Below are 21680 nucleotides of genomic sequence, written 5' to 3'. Positions count from 1 at the left end.
GGAGAAAGGAGTGATGTCGCCCCCCCTCCTGCATTACACTTCAGCAGCTGGTGCCGCGATCTTGCTTTCTCCCCACTGGCACCCTTCAGTCCACCCCTACAGAGTCCAGAAAACAAAGCAAGCGCTCACCAATATGGGCCGCATCTGAATGACTCACCACCTCATATGCACCGCTTAAATAGCTCAAGTACACACTCAGCAATCAGACAGATGCAAAACATATGCAAAACTAAACTAAATACTTACCATGCAAAACAGGATAGCACAATGGGTGCTGCTAGCCTGGTAGTTACAGAACTGTGAATACAAAATATAGGTAAAGGCTGCGCATCCCTGACCCAATACTGTACAATTGAATGGTTAATCGCTGTGGCGCACACCGCCCCCCCTGGACTAAAATGTACGCCCGCATCCAAACAATGCAATACTGGTCTATGGAGAAATTTTAGCTTCCATCATAGTTTTGCATGCAAAAATATAGATCTACTGGACATCTGCACCAACGTTGAGGTAAATCTCCAGAGCAGATGACCTAACACTAAACTGACCTAAGTTAAAAGCAAATGTCTTTACCCTGGCAGCAGCTACGCTAAAATGTGTAACTTACTGTCACGATTGTGGAACTTTCCCCGTGATCAGCGCACAACGCGTGCGCTGACACGGCGGAGATCCTCCACAAGCGTATAATTTGCAGGAACCCAGCAAAAGGTGCTACGCACCTGTAGAGGGAAATTCCTGTCGGCAGATGGCGCTGGGGAGTGCAGAGGAACCAATCCTCTGTACCTCCACAAGTGCCAGACAGGAATTGTACGAAGCGCAGAATGCAATCGCAAGAGAGGCGATAGTGAATGAGATTGAGCAAAAGGGATAGGTTGTATGTGTGTGCGCCAATCCAGTCGCCACTCCGCTACCGCGCACACACACAACAGCAGATACGAAATAGGAACGCGATCGCGAGAGGTGCGATCGCGAGACGTGACACAAGGCAGAACAGAATAGAATACAAGGGTAGCAAAGGCACAGCAAATACAATAAGGAGATACGGAAAACAACAACCGCTAGCTAACCGCAAACACCGCACTCATTCGCAACAGTGCAAGCGGTTATGCGCGATCTCCACGTGATAAGCACAATAGAGACAAGCACGCCTAACTAACCATAAACAGACAAACATGAAACAGGGGACGCGAGCGCTTGCTTAACGGTTACCTCACCGAGCCTGTAGCAAGCGCAGCGGACAAGACAGACACACGAAAAACAAGAACTAGGCAGGAAGGATCCACCGCTCTTCCGCCAGAGCAAGTGTGATCCAAGCAGGAACATAGATCAGAAAGATCCACAGCCGCTAACGCTAGCGGCTAGTGCGATCTCAGCAAGACAGAACGATTCGCTATCAACCGCCGTTGGTGACAGCGCAATCGCGACCGACAAGACAGAACAGAAGGATCCCCAGCGCTCGCACAAAGTAGCTAGCGCGATCCCAGGAAACAGAACAGAAGGATCCCCAGCGCTAGCACAAAGTAGCTAGCGCGATCCCAGGAAACAGAACAGAAGGGATAGCTGGTAGCAACCGCTGCACCAGCTATACTCCAAGAACATAGATCAGAACCATTTCCTGTCAACCACCATAGGGACAGGACAATGGCAAACAGGCAAGACAAGACAGAACAGGCAATACAGATAATACAACCTGACTGGGCTAGAAGGGGAGCCAAAAGCAACCCCCAGGAATTAACTATACTAGATAGCAATGGCTGACACTCCAGCAGTGTCCTTCAGGAACTGCGCAAGGAAGGGAAATGACCAGCAAAGCATTCTGGGAAACATAAAGCTCTTATAGGGCCAGTCATCAAAGAAGGCAGGTAGAGGATTTGCATAAGGAATGTATGCAAATTCCCCAGCAAGAGAACAGAACAGAAACTTGCAATGAAAAGACAGGTCTCTGTTCCAGAGACCTGCAGCCCACAGACTAGAGGAATGGACAAACAGCTGTCTGCCTGTGCAGCCAGCTGAGCGGATCATCACACTTACATTCAATACAGACAGCAGAAAACAAAGCAAGCGCTCACCAATATGGGCCGCATCTGAATGACTCACCACCTCATATGCACCGCTTAAATAGCTCAAATACACACTCAGCAATCAGACAGATGCAAAACATATGCAAAACTAAACTAAATACTTACCATGCAAAACAGGATAGCACAATGGGTGCTGCTAGCCTGGTAGTTACAGAACTGTGGATACAAAATATAGGTAAAGGCTGCGCATCCCTGACCCAATACTGTACAATTGAATGGTTAATCGCTGTGGCGCACACCGCCCCCCCCTGGACTAAAATGTACGCCCGCATCCAAACAATGCAATACTGGTCTATGGAGAAATTTTAGCTTCCATCATAGTTTTGCATGCAAAAATATAGATCTACTGGACATCTGCACCAACGTTGAGGTAAATCTCCAGAGCAGATGTCCTAACACTAAACTGACCTAAGTTAAAAGCAAATGTCTTTACCCTGGCAGCAGCTACGCTAAAATGTGTAACTTACATTCAATACAGACAGCAGAAAACAAAGCAAGCGCTCACCAATATGGGCCGCATCTGAATGACTCACCACCTCATATGCACCGCTTAAATAGCTCAAATACACACTCAGCAATCAGACAGATGCAAAACATATGCAAAACTAAACTAAATACTTACCATGCAAAACAGGATAGCACAATGGGTGCTGCTAGCGTGGTAGTTACAGAACTGTGGATACAAAATATAGGTAAAGGCTGCGCATCCCTGACCCAATACTGTACAATTGAATGGTTAATCGCTGTGGCGCACACCGCCACCCCTGGACTAAAATGTACGCCCACATCCAAACAATGCAATACTGGTCTATGGAGAAATTTTAGCTTCCATCATAGTTTTGCATGCAAAAATATAGATCTACTGGACATCTGCACCAACGTTGAGGTAAATCTCCAGAGCAGATGTCCTAACACTAAACTGACCTAAGTTAAAAGCAAATGTCTTTACCCTGGCAGCAGCTACGCTAAAATGTGTAACTTACATTCAATACAGACAGCAGAAAACAAAGCAAGCGCTCACCAATATGGGCCGCATCTGAATGACTCACCACCTCATATGCACCGCTTAAATAGCTCAAATACACACTCAGCAATCAGACAGATGCAAAACATATGCAAAACTAAACTAAATACTTACCATGCAAAACAGGATAGCACAATGGGTGCTGCTAGCCTGGTAGTTACAGAACTGTGGATACAAAATATAGGTAAAGGCTGCGCATCCCTGACCCAATACTGTACAATTGAATGGTTAATCGCTGTGGCGCACACCGCCCCCCCTGGACTAAAATGTACGCCCGCATCCAAACAATGCAATACTGGTCTATGGAGAAATTTTAGCTTCCATCATAGTTTTGCATGCAAAAATATAGATCTACTGGACATCTGCACCAACGTTGAGGTAAATCTCCAGAGCAGATGTCCTAACACTAAACTGACCTACAGAGTGGCACCCTCCTTCCTCCTCTCCCCCCAGGCACACTTCACCCCACCCAATGTGGCACCCACCCACCCCTACCCACCCAGGTGGGACCCCTCATCTTCCCCCAGAGTGGCACCCTTCTCCCACCCAAAGTGATGGCAGCGGCGGCGATCGTGTACCACACGCAGCTAGCAAAGTGCTTGCTGCATGTAGGAAAAAAAATTTTTAAATCGGCCCAGCGGGGCCTGAGAAATCCTCTTACACCGGCAAGGAGGTTAAGGGAGTATTCACACTGTGCGTGTTGCATAACGCACACGCTATAATATGTGTGAACTGAAATGAACACTGCATATGTTATAAGATGCACGTTAATTTAAAGCCTGCATGCAGCAGGTTACATTAACTTACATACACTGCTGCCACACAGCATATACAGACAGGACACATGACATAAAAAGGAAAGACAGAAGACACTAGTGTCACCTACTTGGCAAGCTGAACAGTTCAAGTACATATCAACTATTTTAAAGTTTTGATTTAATCGTTGCTTCCTAGTGTTGCTTCCTAGTGTTTAATCGTTGCTTCCTAGGGTTGTTTAGTGTTGCAACACAAAACAGAGGAGTAAAATGTCTCTATACACACTGTCAGGCTCAGTGCACACCGAGCGGTTTTAGGAGCGATCCACCAAACGCATCCGCCTGTGAAAATGCTTGGCTAATGTATTTCAATGGGATGGTGCACACCAGCTTTTTGATGTTTTTAGCAAACCGCAAACGTGCCTCCTGCTGCAAGTTTGCGGTTTGCAGAAGCGTTTCTGCCTCATTGTAAAGTATAGGAAAAACGCAAACCGCTCTGGAAAACGCTAGATCAGAGCGGTTTTCCGGGTGTTTTTGTTACAGAAGCTGTTCAGTAACAGCTTTTAGGGCGGGTTTCCATTTGCGAAGTGATGCGAGTGTGGCTACACAGCCGCATCGCATCAATTCCGCCACTGGCCGCATCACTTCCGCATCTCCGATACGGAAGTGTATTGAAGAGATGGGACACGGCTGTGGGCGGATGCGTCCATGCGAAAATCTGCAGCATGCTGAAAATTATCGGATCGCATTGCACTGCTCCGCACACCATGCACGCAGTGGAAACTATTCCACTGGCGTGCATGTGTTTCAGCACACCTGCGGTGCGATGCGGCTATGTAGCCGCATCGCACCGCTCCTAGTGGAAACGAGCCCTTACTGTAACACAGGGGCGTAGCTAGAAATGACTGGGCCCCATAGCACATTTTTTGTATGGGCCTAGCTTACCTGTGGTCTGGCTGCCAGTGGGTGGGATGGATGATGACGCTGTCTCCTCTGGCTCACAGGCAACTGGGTTGGTTGGGTGATGGCACAGTGTTGCTGTCCCCTCTGGATGTTTCTCTCCACCACAGTCCTGACGACAGAAAATAATTGTTATGTGGGGAGCATTCACCAGAAAATAATCGCTATGTGGGGAGCAGCATTTACCAGAAAATAATCGCTATGTGGGGAGCAGTCACCAGAAAATAATCGTTATGTGGGGAGAATTCACCAGAAAATAATCGCTATGTGGGGAGCATTCACCAGAAAATAATCGCTATGTGGGGAGCATTCACCAGAAAATAATCGTTATGTGGGGAGCAGTCACCAGAAAATAATCGTTATGTGGGGAGCATTCACCAGAAAATAATCGCTATGTGAGGAGCAGCATTCACCAGAAAATAATCGCTATGTGAGGAGCAGCATTCACCAGAAAATAATCGCTATGTGGGGAGCAGCATTCACCAGAAAATAATCGCTATGTGGGGAGCAGCATTCAACAGAAAATTATCGCTATGTGGAGAGCAGCATTCAACAGAAAATAATTGCTATGTGGGGAGCATTCACCAGAAAATAATAGTTATGCGCTCAGTATTCACCAGAAAATAAACCTGTTAAAAAAAATGATTCACTCACCTGGCCGGCCTCCGACGATCCTCCTGCAGCCAGTGTAGACCTCCCGCGCTGACAGGCTCCCATTCCCCCCCCTCCCACAGCAACCAGCATCAGGCATATGTAGCATCATGGCCGCCGGCCAGGTATGGGTGGTGGTTGGCAGCAGCCAGCAACTCTCTCCCCCAACCCCCCCCCCCCCTCACAGCAGCCAGCACCTCTCTGTCTTCATCCCCCACCCCCCCACAGCAGCCAGCACCTCTCTGCCCCCCCCCCCCCCAGCAGTCAGCACCAGGTAACATCATGGCTGCCGGCCAGGGCCAGGTATGGGTGGTGGTTGGTAGCAGCCAGCAAGTCCCCCGGCCCCCATTCCCCCACCTTCGTCCACACTCCACAGCAGCCAGCAAGTCCCCCGGCCAGGCCATTCCCCAGCCCCCACCCACCTCCGTCCACACTCCACAGCAGCCATCAAGTCCCCTAGCCAGGCCATTCCCCAGCCCCCACCCACCTCCGTCCATTCTCCACAGTCAGCACCAGCCAGGCACATTTACTTGCTACAATGGCGATGGCGCAGTGCACAGTGCAGGCAGCTTGCGTGGGGTCGGGTAGGGTCGCTCCGCTCTCCAGCCTCCTCTCCTAAGCTCCTTCGGTCCAGACAGGCGCAGGTCAGGATCGCAGCACACTACTAGCCAGGCAGGTCAGGCACTGTCTGCAGCGCTGCCTCCCTCGGACGCTCGTCAGTGACGTCACTCCTCCCTGGCTGGCCGGGCCCGGAAGCCAGAACTATAGAGTAAGTGTCGGGCCCGGCCACCAGGAGTATCATTGTGCCGGCAAGTAGTCTCCCTCCTCACCAGCCACCTTATTAGAGGAGGGGGGCCGGGGGGGGGGGGGCCTGGGGGGCCCACAATTCTAAAAGTATGGGGGGGGGGCGACCGGACCGGATCGGACCGCCATTACAAAAAAAAAAGTTCTGATGCATGGGCGGGTCCCCTGTGGTGTAGGGGCCCCATAGCAACGCTATGGTTGCTATACTTATTCCTACGCCCCTGCTGTAACAGTATTTGTAATCTGCTACACAAAAACGCTCCAAAAAATGCTAGGCATGTTTAGAAAAAGTCTCTAAACATGCCTAGATTCGCTCTGAAATCTGCTCCAAAAACCTCTAGCGTTTTGAGGATCTGTTAGCGGTTTTGGTGTGCACCGGGCCTCACACAGCTTTAAGCTGCTGACTTTAATTACAACACTCCCAGCAATCACTACACACAGCATACAGCAACAGCTGACTGCTCAGAGAGATTGATGGGCAAAGTTCAGTTCTTCAGTGTCCTAAAAGTCACATGTGCTTCCAAGACACACCTACTTGGAAATACTCCCACACTAGTAGTCAATAGGGCTGTTGTTGTTAACTGTTTGGTAATGTTGAGACTGCTGTAGAATACTCAAGGACCATTGCTGAACTTGGTGACGCTGAAATAATAGCTTGATATTATTTAATAGTGTCATTACCAAAACTGTTGCAAAAGACAAGTACAGAGCTGTAGCAACATGGCTTGCATGCTGAGCAAGGACCCACTGGATATTGAGGTATTGAAATGGTTTTCATGTTATTCTTGTCTAACAGATGTTTGTGCATATATAATAGATTCTGATATTGGAGACCATGCTTCTGCAGCTCTTGCTAAGTGCACATTACAGTGACTTGGATCCCCTGCTGCTTGGTGGTTTGTGTGTTAAATTGGCAGGTGTGAAACTTGATTTGGCTACTGATGTAAACAGTTCAGGAGGCTGTGCATCAAAGCCTCTCTGCAGCAAATGGGATGCAAAGACAGCTTTAGATTCACAAACTGAGAGGAGTGTGTCACCCCACCACAGACCTGCTGTGATTTGTGGATCCGTTTGGTCCCTGCATTCTGTTATGGTTTTAAGGGCTTGCATAATGCACGCTGATAACCATATCATTTATTTTAAATAGCCTAGATTAATAGCTCATATATTCCGGTACTCTTTCTTTTTTTCTTTGGTCACTTTTGTGTAACTGTAAATCGTCCACTGTCCATCGCTATGGGCCTATGGGTGAATTATATAATGGCAAAGTGCCACAATTAATAATGCGTGACTGTGGTGTTCGTCATACTCAATTACATCTCTTGCATTGTGTAGTTCACTTCATCTTTTGCCATTATGTCACACTTACAGGTATAGCTATACATTAGGAATGAGCAGAACATTTGAATATCATTTTTTTTCTCAACAGGAAGAGGATTGGAGTTAGTCCTCTCATAGGGAAAATTCTTTTAGCGTGATTAGTTGGACAGCGTCCTCTAACTTTTAGGCTTCAGATAGGTCATGCTAATAACCAGGGTTGGACTGGGACACTAAGGGCCCACCAAGGAAGTTTCAGCCCGCCCCCTTTCCTCCACCTTCCCCCACCCCCCACCCCGTTTCCCTCTCCTCATACCCCCCCCCCCCCCCCCATTTTGGGCTCACATACACATGTACTCTAGAAATTTTGCATGATTTTATGGTAGGTAATAGATTGTGAGTACTTCTGAGAACAGTCTCCAATAGAGATATGTCTACATGCGGCGCACTGCGCAAAAATAAATGAGTGTCACCACACACTGGAACATGGGCGTGGTCATGATGAGTCATGGGCAGACTTTAAAATAAAATTTAAAAAAAAAACACAAAATAAGTAGCAGTGTTATTCACAGACATTAGGCCTGACTAGATACATTTTACATAAAATAATCAAGTAGTTACATGCTTAAAGAGGAACTCCAGTGAAAATAATGTAGTAAAAAAAGTGCTTCATTTTTACAATAATTATGTATAAATGATTTAGTCAGTGTTTGCTCATTGTAAAATCTTTCCTCTCCCAGATTTACATTCTGACATTTATCACATGGTGACATTTTTACTGTGGGCAGGTTATGTAAGCTGCGCCTAGCTGTTTTGGCTGTTACAGACAGCTGTAAACAGCCATTTCCTGTCTGTGAACATTGTTACATTGTGGCAGTTTGCCCAGAGTACCGCGGTACCAGAGCCTCTTGTGGGAGGGGTTTCATCACAAAATCAGTCATACAGCGCCCCCTGATGGTCTGTTTGTGAAATGCAATAGATTTGTCATGTAAAAGTGGCTATCAGCTACTGATTGGGATAAAGTTCAATTCTTGGTCGGAGTTTCTCTTTAATGATAATTCATCAAGTAGTCAAATGTCAACAGATTTCCCGACAAAATGCAATCAGATTGGCGGCAGATTTCCCTACAAAATACAATCAGATTGGCGGCAGATTTCCCTACAAAATACAATCAGATTGGCGGCAGATATCCCCACAAATGCAATTAGATTGGCGGCAGATTTCCCCACAAAATTCAATCCGATTGGCGGCAGATATCCCCACAAATTGCAATTAGATTGGCAGCAGATATCCCCACAAAATGCAATCAGATTGTGTGGGTGAATTGCCTGATAAACATAGAAACCTCATCTGTCACCTTATTTTTAGTGCCCAACATCTGATTCTCTCAAATTGGAAATCAGCCGATGACCTTTCTCTAACCCATCTCCTAAACAACACTAAACTTAATCTCCATATGGAGTATAAGATCAGAACTAGACTATGGTAACATACGTAAGAATCCCCAGCCGTAAATTACACCCTCAGATAGGAAATTCAGCCCCTGACTAATTCCCCCCCCCCCCGTCTTCTCCCCCCCCCCCACCCTTATGATATGATAGGGCTTGTGACCAATATACTAACAAACGAAACAGTTGACACATTCTAGAGAAAGAGAGGAATGTAGTTAGGTAGTTGTAGTCTGAGTTAGACTTATGTTTATGGCTACATTATTGTCTATGTCTAGGTCTTGCATGCGGGTCTTAGTTGACCTTATCACTATACTTAGGTAAGGTTTTAGATGATTTGCTTTTTACAATCTACAAGATGACAAGCTAATTAGCTTTTACCTTTGGTGACAGCTATGGCCGACTGATGTCACCAGAGTCTCTTATAGAAGAGGAACTGTCGTTGGATACCTCAAAGGTTATGTGAACTCCAATGGACAATACCCACACTGAAGAAACTTTTTTAGCTGGCCTTTTCACTGTTATTTCCATTGTCATTGTCATTTTCATTTTTACTTTCATTGCTATTACCTGTTTATGCTACAGTTGTAATTTTGATATATGCTCAATAAAAACTTTATTAACGAAAAAAAATTCAATCAGATTGGCGGCAGATTTCCCAACAAAATACAATCAGATTGGCGGCAGCTATTCCCACAAAATGCAAATAGATTGGCGGCAGATATCCCCACAAAATGCAATTTGATTGGTTGCAGATTTCCCCACAAAATACAATTAGATTGGTGGCAGATACCCCCACAAATTGCAATTAGGTTGGCAGCAGATATCCCTACAAAATGCAAATATATTGGTGGCAGATATCCCCACAAAATGCTATCAGATTGGCGGCAGATTTCCCCACAAAATTCAATTAGATTGGCGGCAGATATCCCCACAAATTGCAATTAGATTGGTAGCAGATATCCCCACAAAATGCAAATAGATTGGCGGCAGATATCCCCACAAAATGCAATCAGATTGACAGCAGATTTCCCAACAAAATACAATCAGATTGGCGGCAGATATCCCCACAAGATGCAATTAGATTGGCGGCAGATATTCCCACAAGATGCAAATTGATTGGTGGCAGATATCCCCACAAAATGCAATCAGATTGTAGGCAGATATGTCCACAAATGGAGGTCCCCGGTTAGTGGGGGCCCCAGAGCTGAGAAGGAGGGTGCACAGCACAGGAAGGGGGGAAATTGTGCACAGAGCAGCAGGGAGGGGGGAAGCCTCCCCCTCTCCATCACCTAGGGCCCCCCTTTCACACTCCCCCCCTCCAAAATTGCAGCCAGCAGCAGCAGCGGGGAATAACTTACCGAGATGATCAGATCCATAGCTCTGTGTGCCGCTGGCTGGTCTGATCTCCTGTACTGCACTGACCAATCACTCTCACAGGAAATACTGCAAGAGCGTGATTGGATAGCATCAGTGCAGGAAACCAGACCAGCCAGCGGCACGCACAGCTATGGATCTCATGCCGGTAAGCTAATCCCCTCTGCTGCCGCTGGCTGGCTGCAATTTTGGAGGGGGAGGAAGCGTGTGCTGTACCCCCCTCCTTCTCAGCTCTGTGGCCCCCAGGAGGTGGAGCAGCTGGGGCCCACCGATGGAAGAATCGGTGGTTCGGTGGGTCAGTCCGAGCCTGTTAATAACTACGCCCACACTATTCAGCCAATTACAACACTTGTAGAGGGTTCTGTGATTGGAGAACTGTTCCCTATGGGGTTTCCTGTTGGGTTACCTCAAGTAGACTAGCGCTGAGGAATTAGGCTCCATACACACTATTTAGGATCTGTTGCAGTGCGATTACTTTTTGATCGCACTGCAACATTGCTGAGAAGTCGCATCGCACCTAATGGAGCAGTGTTCTAATCCAACCTCTCCCCCACCTGTCGTAGGTGCCAGAGATCACCTCCAAGCTTTTAGTCCCCCCCACCTCCCCCCAAGCTGTCTCCAGCCCTTCCCCCACCCAACATTCAGTTGCCCCCCCGCCCCAAATTGTTTAGGTACCAAGTCCTGCCTTCCCCAAGCTGTCTCCTGCCCCCCACACACCAAGTTAATAGTGATCCCACCATAGGCTCTGCAGAGTGTAAGGGCAGCAGCAAAGTGCACTCACCTATCTGGCTGGCGCACACCTTCTGTCTGTGATTTCTCTCTTCATCCTCGCTGGTACCTATTCCGTGACGGGATGATATGTATGTGAGTATTCACAGACAGGAAGGAGCGCTGGTTGGAAAGGTAAGTGTGCTTCACTTCCGCTATATTTATATAATTAGTGTATAATTCCCCTCAATGGCAGCATTTGGAAATATATGTCGGTGGTTAATGCATGGTGACGTTACTAAACAGTAGGAAAAACATCTAGCGGACTGCACCAGTCCGTCACCCATGCAAAACACTGCAAGCACCCAGCAGATCCGCAGAAGCAGTTGACGGCTGGTGGTGGATGCACCTGAACCACAAATGTTATTGGCTGCTATGGGTTACTACTAGTGATGTGAAGGGAAATCTGATGAGGCAGTTTTTCTTGCTCTACTATGAACATGGGCTGAACTGGATCTATTCAAAGAACTAATCAGATTTGTAAGGTTAAGGATTGATAACTGTTATCATGATTGATTGATTAATCAGCTGTAATTCATCATTAGCTAAGCTTCTAAATCTAATTAAAGGGCACCCTAGATGAAAATAAACAAATGAAATAAACAGCTGTATCTATCCTCCTTCTCCAAAAAAATGACTTTTTAAGATATTCAACGGTTTTATTTTATGTTTAAATTTACTTTTTTAGTTTTTACCTTTTTATTGTTTTTGCTCAATGACATACTGTATTCATTGATGTATGCCAGAGATAAAATATGTGCACTATTGACCCCTTTTATCTCTTTCGTGCTCTCAAAAGCCATTTTCTGCTAGTAAAGTGTTTTATAGTTAAGGCCCATACACACGTCGGATTTTTTAAACGACGGGTCAGGCGGATCGCTCAAGACCAGTCTTATCACCTGAACGATGGACTGTACACACGCCCGATTTGACGTCCGGACGACTGAACGACGGGACGTCCAAATGACCCGTCGTTTAAAAAAATCCGACGTGTGTATGGGCCTCAAGTTGTAATTTCTTATCAATGAGGGTCACACTGTAGTCTGACCCAGTTCTGACTCAAACAGGAACTGCCACTTACATACCTGATGTTTAACTCTTTCAGGCAGAGAAAGAAAAAAGGAACACAGCATAGTTATTTGTGTGCTAGGCACTGCACATACACATGTCTATCTCATCATGTCACGTCACCTTGGGTATCATTTAACTTTTTCAACATTTTAGTCCAGAGGTTGTCTTTTGCAATTCAATTACTAACACAAAATTGACACTTGTTTTGGAGCCTTTCTGATGAAGGATATCCTGTGTGGCCCTGAAACAACTGTGAATTTGGCGTTGACAAATGCACGAAGAATAATTGATTTGCAAAAAATTATGTGCTCACCAACCTCTGGACTTTTTCTTATATGATTTGGTGTAGCTTTGCACCCTAGCTAGGCACCCAACTTACGGTTAAAAAAAATAATAATCTACTTTATTCAAAGTTTTAGCTTTGCTCACTGTAATTCCAGTTCATGTGGAGCAATGTTGAATTTTCAGTTCATCTCTAGCTTTTACACTTAGCACATTGTTCTTGTTGTTTGACATTGCTTATTAACCTCCTTGGCGGTATGGATGAGCTCAGGCCCTGGTGGGCTGATTTTCGTAATTAAAAAAAAAAAAAGAAAAAAATCCACGCAGCTAGCAGTTTTCTAGCTGCGTGTTGGGGATGATCGCCGCCGCTCGCCGCCGATGCGCTGCTGCCCGCCGTGTAACAGCCCCCCCCTCCCCCCTCCCCCGAGACACCGTGCACAGCCTGGCCAATCAGTGCCAGGCAGCGCTGAGGGGTGGATCGGGACTCCCTGTGACGTCGATGACGTCATTCCGGTAATAGCCATAGCGACAGGGGAAGCCCTAAAGGAAATCCAGTTCAGAATGGGATTTCCGGATGGGCTTGATTGCCGGCGGCGATCGGAGGGGTGGGAGGGATGCCGCAGTGAGGGAGGAATCATGTAGTTAGCGCTAGGCTAGCTACATGATTTAAATTACAATAAGTGCATGCGCTCAGGATAAATGCCAATATCACTACTCTGTGGATCGCGTACTATAGCAACGCTGCAACACTGCAAAATGGGATATTCAAAGGTAGTACGCGCTCTTAGTCTATAATGGTGACAGAGGGGCTGTAACACTCAGTCCTCCTTAGGAAAGAAACACACAGTTTAGTCCCTCACACAAGGCAACTTCACCGTCTGATGTACAGTCCTCTTCTCTTATGTGACAAGAGAAGAGGACTGTACATCAGACAGTGAAGTTGCCTTGTGTGAGGGACTAAACTGTGTGTTTCTTTCCTAAGGAGGACTGAGTGTTACAGCCCCTCTGTCACCATTATAGACTAAGAGCGCGTACTACCTTTGAATAGCTACATGATTTAAAAATAAATAAATGAAAAAAAAACCTGCTGCGCAGCCACCCTGGCGCAATCAATAGCATTGCTAATTACAACAGAGAAAGAACATGTGTGCATCAACCAAGTGAACCTGACAAATCTGGCTTTGCAAATTTGGCCTATTGGCTAATCACGAGACATTGACCCTGCATATTTAGGCATGCGAAAGCAAATGCTTATTTGCATGAGCAATGTCTCGTGATTAGCCAATAGGCCAAATTTGCAAAGCCAGATTTGTCAGGTTCACTTGGTTGATGCACACATGTTCTTTCTCTGTTGTAATTAGCAATCAATAGCATGCCAGGGTGGTTAAAAGAGCATAATAAAATTCCTGGCAGTAACAACAAACAACAACAGTTAACATAATATACTCCCTCCTTAACCCCCCCCCCCCCCCCCCCACTAAAAGAAGCCATTTTCATCAAATTACCAGTTTCCAGAACACTCTGGGGGCCTGTTGCTTCTCCCCACATTGCAGAGTGGGTGCAGCAGAACAGTGTATATTTACCTGCTCCAGCATTGGATTGGGTCTCCTTTTCCTCCTAGCAGCGGCATGCTCTATGCCAGGGGTGGGCAAGCATTTTGTAGATTGGGACGCATTCCTGTAGAATGCGACCTTCAGCTTGAGTGTCTGTCTCCCTCCTTTCTGTCCTCCATTCCTTTGGAAAATGAGCACATGGGGAAAGATCGGGCAGTAGATCTCTTGTGACACACTGGTACGTACTGACGGCAGGTCACATGACGCTGCTGTTGCCAGGGAAATCGGTGCTGGAGAGTGCAATTGGGTATGCTGCTTCTCTTGTATGTGTGCTGCATGTATTTTTGAAAGGCCGTTGGGATGGAGAAGGGGAGAGAAGCGGAGTCCCGACCCTCCATCAATGGGCCGGCTTCATTCAGCCCGTGGGCCGTAGTTTGACTAACTCTGCTCTATGTTTTCATCCTTCAGCTCCTGTTGCATGTCACATTATGACATTGAGACCGACACCACTGGAACAGAGCACCACTGTGCTGCATACGTATTAGTAATGGCAGAGGAGACAAAGTGCAAAGAGGACCGGCACTGCTAAAACGCTGATAAATTGTATGAAAAAGTAGAATGCAAACATCATGTGCATAAATCACCTTGTGGTGTGAACATACCAAGTTGGAGTGGGGTATCTTATGGTGCGGTGGGTGCTTAAAGTGAATGTTTAGCGGTAAAAAAAAGAAAAAGTCAGATACTCACCTAAGGAGAGGGAAGGCTCGGTCCTAATGAGCCTTCCCTCTCCTCTCCCGGTGCCCGGTCCCGCGCAGGATCTCCCGTGGCAGTATTTGACCAGTTCGGTCAAATACTGCCACTTCCGCATGCCGAAGGGAGCTTTCGGAAGCCTTCGGGAGCACTCGGGCTCCCGATGACGTGGCCGCTCCATACTACGCATGCGCGAGCGCCCTCTATGACGCGCTCGCGCGTACGTAGTATGGAGCGGCCTGTCTTCGGAAGCCCGAGTGCTCCTGAAGACCTCCGAAGTCCCTGCGGCGGCGGACGCGAACGGGGGAGCCAGCGCAGCACCGAGGGCACCGGGAGAGGAGAGGGAAGGCTCATTAGGACCGAGCCTTCCCTCTCCTTAGGTGAGTTTCTGACTTTTTCTTTTTTTAAACGGTACCCATTGGCTTTAAGCCTCCCAGCACCCACCGCACCAGAATATACCCCATTCCAACTTGGTATGTTCACACCGCAAGTTTCCCTATGTGATTTATGCAGATGATATTTGCATTCTACTTTTTCATACAATAAATCAGCGTTTTAGGCCCTGTTCACATCTGAGCGTTTTGCCAGCAATTTAGGCAAAACGCTCAAGCGCTAGCGCTTTTTAAAGCGCTAGTGCCATAATACCCTATGGGCCAGTTCTCACTTGGGCAATTTGCATAAATTGCCGGCGATTAACGCAAATCACCAAACGCAAATTTGTATCCTGCACCATTTTCAGGTGATTTCCCGGTGATCACGTTTAGTGCTATAGAAACGCTAAACGCGATCGGAAAAAAATTGCCAAGTGTGAATGCGTTTTGCAAGTGTGAATGGGCCCTTAGCAGTGCCGGTCCTCTTTGCACTTTGTCTCCTCTGCTATAATGTATGAACTTTATACCAGAGCACGCTAAGCTGCTTGTGGGTTATTTACAAGGCTAACCAAGACACAGCTTGTTCTAACGTAGTGCCAACCTGCTACTCTCTATATACTGCTTGATAAGTATTAGTAAGTCGCCAGTGAGCTGGGCACAGAGTGAGCCGAATGATGGCTCACCCTGCAGCCGCTCAAATCCCCAGTGGCCTTAAAGGGAACCTGAAGCGAGTAAAAATATTTAAAATAAACACATGACGTAGCTGCAAATGAAGATTACATACTAACCTCACCATCAGTTCCTCTCAGAAGCTCACCATTTTCTTCTTACAGTGATCCCTTCAAGTTCTGACAATATTTTGTCAGAACTGAAATATACCAGTTGCTGTCAGTTATACATCAGCAGCTGTCAGTTACAACTGAATGTGCAAGGTGATGTCCATGTTTCCCTATGGCTCAAGTGGGTGATATTACAGTTTAACAGTGTGTTGACCAGCAAGCTGTTAGGAGGTAATGACCATTTTTTAAATGGAGGACCGAGAAATCCATTGATCGCAGTGAACAAATGGGACGCAGGAGAGGAGAAAGAGATTGAGTAGTAGACTACACAGGAGGTAAGTATGACCTGTGTATTGTTATTTTGACTTTTTATTTTCAGTTTAGGTTCTCTTTAAATACTATTGCCCCGCCGAGTCATTGCAACTTGGAAAGAAAAGTAATTTGGGGTCGCCGGAACCCCAAATTACCCTTATGCGCCCCGCGCACAATTGCACTACTGCTATAGCAGCACCTGTGCCTAGTTTCGGTGCTGAGCACCGTGCGACAAAATCAACTGCTTTGCAATGTGCTTACACTGCAGGGAAGGGGGGTGTTGTAGGCAGGGCCGGGCCGAGGCATAGGCTGGAGAGGCTCCAGCCTCAGGGCGCAGTGTAGGAGGGGGCGCACAATTCATTCAGCTGTTATTCCTAATTGTGTTTGAAGCAGAAAGAAATAAGAAAAGGGGATACATAGCAGTGACTGCAAGCCAGATAACTAGATATTATGGTGTTGGGGAGGTTGTGGGCCCTTTGGCCCTCTTAGTCTAATAGCAATCAGTGTGTGACAGCTGGGGTGGGAGGGATGGAGGGGCGCACTTTGGTGTCTCAGCCTTGGGTGCTGGAGGACCTTGTCCCAGCTCTGGTTGTAGGGTATGTGTGTGACTGGCCATGCATGGGGGAGGGGGGGGGTGGTTAGAAGGCCTGATGACAAGAATTTTTCCTGTGATCCCTGGGGTATTTCTTGGTATGTCTCTTTCCAGAAGGTACCATTTCAGACTTTACCCTCTCCTCCTAAACTTAATATAAACCTGGAGTGCTAAACTTATGCAATAAGAACATACATATGGTGCAAAATACACAGCTAGATTTTTTGATAGTGGGTAATGATTGGAAGCACCATTTAACTGTAAAGATAATTTCCGACAAGTCCGATCTCCCGCTCGATTGTTTCGCCACTCAATTCCTGATAGCAGTGAATGGAAAAAGATAAGAAGAACGAGTGGAAGATAAGAGACTTGAATGTAGAATTGAGCGGCAAAATGATCGAACGGGAGCATCGAGTGGCAAAAACGAGCCCTGTATGCCCAGCATAACAGTAACAGATTAGGGGGTTAAACTAATGAGTTTTTATTAGCCCTAGCTTAACCTAATCCATTTATCTAACCCTAACAATGAACCATATCCCTAGGCTGACACTGGTCTTATCACCAGCACTAAACAAACTTATGAGGGAAGGAAATCTTGCTCTAATTGTTGTAGATACGGACTATGTAGTGTGTTTACTTTCTCCTGCAACTCCTCAGCCTCACTATCAGGCACACTTGAAAAAGATAAAGGGAAAGAAAGGAGGAGCACTCCAATAATGAAACACAGTTAGCTTTATTCTACACACAACACATAAGTTGCAGAAATAGCCATAAATCTAGCGATCTAGCGATGTATAGACAGATTCGACGAAGAGATCAATTTCTCTCTGATTGAATTTGATAACAGAGAGATCTGACAGCTGCCCATACATCACAGGACGATCCTGGATCAATTTCATGCTGAAATCGTGTGACCCCGCATCCGACCCAACGCTGTCCTCCCTAATAATAAATGTCTCCCCGGTGCCCAGTGCAAGGTATACATTACCTGTCCCTCCTCTGCTTCCAGGATTTTCCCTCTGCATACACATGCGCCTCATGTGGTTTCCTAGTAAGGGCTTGTTCACACGATGAGCGTTTGCGTACTTTTTTTAAGCGCTGGCGATTTTAGAAATCACCCTAAAAGCGCTTGTGCAATGATTCCCTATGATATTATTCACATGTGAGTGGTTCCATTGCGATCTGCTTCCAAAACCGCTGCCTGTACCATTTTTGGCTCAATGAAAGGTATAGGGAAACCACAAAGTGCTTGAAAAAGCGCCTTGTATAGCGATTTCCCAAGGGCTTTCATGAATAAAGACATTGTATTTATTCATTTCTGGGTGAAAGAGTTAACTTCCTGACTGAGAAGAATCGCTCTGCAAAAGTGCTTAGAAAAGCGCTTAGAAAGCGCAGGGAAAAGCAATTAAAAAAATCTCAAATCGCTCAGCGTTTGCAATTAGAGATGGCCCGAACGGTTCGCCGGCGAACTTCGGTGGTTAGCGTTCGAGGTGAACCGAGAACTTTTTTCCCAAAAAGTTTGGGTTTGCATTTTTTCAATAGACTTTAATGCCCGCCGACTTTAGCGGTTAATAGCAGAGCCCCCTTAGATAGTAGAAACACCAAATTTGCAGGGTATGTAGAGGAGGACAGTGACTACTGACATTTTTTTTTCAAAAAGACCTTATACTTTTTGAGAAAATTGATTTTAACCACTTGCCGACCACTCACTACCTATGGGCGGCGGCAAAGTGGGTCCCCCAGGACCGCGTAACGCTGATCGTTGGCGGCTCCTGGGGGACTGCATTGCCGGGGATCGCGCGCATCCGCCGGCATTAGGCTCTGCCCACCTGCGACGTTAACCCGCCGGCTGTTTAGAAGCACCAGCGGATTGTTAACCCTTGATCTGCCGCATAGTAAGCGTATAATTCACTTTGTAATGTATACAAAGCGTATTATACAGGTTGCCTCCTGCCCTGGTGGTCCCAGTGATCGAGGGACCACCAGGGCAGGAGGCAGCACCCCTAGTAAGCCCAACAAAACACTGATCCCACCCTCTGATCTCCCACAGCACCCCTTAGACACCCCCCCCCCCCCGATCACCCCGTCAGACCACTATTTGCACCCAATCACCCCCCTAATCACCCATCAATCACCCCCTGTCACTATCTGTCAACACTATATTTTAGATTAGGTCCTAAACTGCCTCATGGGGGCTCCTGATCACCCCCCCCCACACACACACACACACACACACCCTCAGATCCTCCCCTGTAATCACCCGCTGATTACCTGTCAATCATCCATAAATAACCCCCTGTCACCACCTGTCACTGCCACCCATCAGATCAGACACTAACCTGCCCCTTGCGGGCACCTGATCACCCGCCCACACCCTCAGATCGCCCGCAGACCCGCCCTCAGATCACCTCCCAAGTGCATTGTTTACATCTGTTCTCCCCTCTAATCACCCACTGATCACCCATCAATCACCCCCTGTCACCACCTGTCACTGCTACCCATCAAATCAGACCCTAATCTGCCCCTTGCAGGCACTCAATTACCCGCCCACACCCTCAGATCGCCCTCAGACCCCCTCTGATCACCCCAGTGCATTGCTTGCATCTATTCTCTCCTCTAATCACCCACTGATCACCCATCAATCACCCCCTGTCACCACCTGTCACTGCTACCCATTATACCCATCAGATCAGACCCTCATCTGCCCCTTGCGGGCACCCAGTCACCCGCCCACACCCTCAGATCGCCCTCAGACCCTCCCTCCTGATCACCTCGCCAGTGCATTGCATGCATCTATTCTCCCCTCTAATCACACCTTGATCACCTATCAATCACCCCATCACCACCTGTCTCTGCTACCCATTAGATCAGACCCTAATCTGCACACCCACCCACCCCCTCAGATTGCCCTCAGACACCCCCCCCCCCCCCCCGATCACTTCCCCAGTGCATTATTTACATCTGTTCGTCCCTTGCGGGCACCCAGTCACCCGCCCACACCCTCAGATCGCCCTCAGACCCTCCCTCCTGATCACCTCGCCAGTGCATTGCATGCATCTATTCTCCCCTCTAATCACACCTTGATCACCTATCAATCACCCCATCACCACCTGTCTCTGCTACCCATCAGATCAGACCCTAATCTGCACACCCACCCACACCCTCAGATTGCCCTCAGACACCCCCCCCCCCCCGATCACCTCCCCAGTGCATTATTTACATCTGTTCCCCCCCGATCACCTCCCCAGTGCATTATTTACATCTGTTCTCCCCTCTAATCACACCCTGAGACACCCATCAATCACCCCCTGTCACTGCTACCCATCAGATCAGACCCTAATCTGACCCTTGCGGGCACCCAATTACCCGCCCACACCCTCAGGTCGCCCTCAGACCCCCCCCCCCCCCTCGATCACCTCCCCAGTGCATTGCATGCATCTATTCCCCCCTCTAATCACACCCTGAGACACCCATCAATCACCTCCTGTCACCACCTGTCACCCCCTAGCACACCTACCCATCAGATCAGGCCCTAATTTACCCCGTGTGGGCTCCTGATCACTCGGCCAAACCCTCAGATCCCCCTTAGACCCCCTTCTGATCACCTCCCCAGTGCATTGATTGCATCTATTCTCCCCTCTAACCACCCCCTGAGACACTCATCAATCACCTCCTGTCACCCCCTGTCACCCCCTAGCACATCTACCCATCAGATCAGGCCCTAATCTGCCCCCTGCGGGCTTCTGATCACCTGCCCCACCGCAGTGACAGAATTTTTTTTCTTCTGATCACTGCTGGTCTCTATGATTTAATTGTGGCTGAGACCAACCATTATGCCACACAATACGCAACCGCCAATCCAAGAAGCTAACATGCCCAGCCTTTTCGGTGGAAACCACTCCAAGTTTCCGAACATAACATTTTTTGGGGGCCTTTTCCTTAACATGGGTCTAGTCAAAAAGAATGTATTGTGGTCTTATTGGATTGGTCTACGCACCCAATACATCACATGCCCATGTTCTCTGCTGCCATGTCCAGGTCACGATTTGAGAACATCCTGTGCTTCCTGCACTTCACTGCCAATACAACCTGTCATCTAAGAGGCCACCCTGCTTATGACCGGTTCCAAAAAATGTGGCCCCTCTTAGACCACCTGTCATCAAAATTTCCAGATGCTTATACCCCTGAACAGTCAGTTTGAGGCATTTGGTTTCTAGACTTCTCCTCACGGTTTTGGGCCCCTAAAAAGCCAGGGCAGTATAGGTACCCCACAAGTGACCCTATTTTAGAAAGAAGACACCCCAAGGTATTCCGTTAGGTGTATGATGAGTTCATAGAAGATTTTATTTTTTCATGGGTGCCAGCCTAGGTGAGGGTGAAGGCAGGTGGGGAGAGACAGCGAGAGCCGGCAGCTATGCGTCCCACAGGAAGCATTCTCTGCTATGTGGGGGCAGCTGAGATCTTCAATCAACTTCATTGAAAATCGCAAGAAAAGAGCATACTGTATTTGTTGGATCATTTACCGAGGATATTGGCGTGGGAATTTTTTTTTAAAAGGTACAGGTAAGTATTTCTGGTTAATTAAGAAAATTAAAGGACTTTTTTTGTCGTTGTGTTTTTATTTCATTTAACCCTTTGTGGAAATGGGTAAAGGGTACTTTGTACCTCTATACTCATTTCTCCTGGAGGGGGGTGGGCATCTGGGGTCCCCTTTTAAAGGAGACTCCAAGATGCCACCATGACCCCTCCCAGGGAGTCGTCGCCCCCACCTCCTCCTGGGGCACC

At 47.4% G+C, this 21680-nt stretch overlaps 1 protein-coding gene across 4 annotated transcripts in view; it reads left to right on the top strand.

The window, feature by feature from the left end:
- Positions 1-6844: 6844 nt before the first annotated feature.
- The window catches only part of DPYD (dihydropyrimidine dehydrogenase), a 1875594-nt gene continuing 1860758 nt past the window's right edge, over positions 6845-21680 (top strand). For all 4 annotated transcript variants that reach the window (XM_068239758.1, XM_068239759.1, XM_068239760.1 and 1 more), the window contains exon 1: positions 6845-7034. In XM_068239758.1, the coding sequence (XP_068095859.1) occupies positions 6996-7034 (39 nt within the window). In that variant the 5' untranslated portion in view covers positions 6845-6995. The remainder of the gene's footprint in view (positions 7035-21680) is intronic.

This window comes from Hyperolius riggenbachi, chromosome 6 (assembly GCF_040937935.1).
Source record: "Hyperolius riggenbachi isolate aHypRig1 chromosome 6, aHypRig1.pri, whole genome shotgun sequence".
Classification (NCBI taxonomy): Eukaryota; Metazoa; Chordata; class Amphibia; order Anura; family Hyperoliidae; genus Hyperolius; species Hyperolius riggenbachi.
The sequence above is the reverse complement of the archived record's forward strand: the minus strand, read 5'-3'. Positions and strand labels throughout refer to the sequence as shown.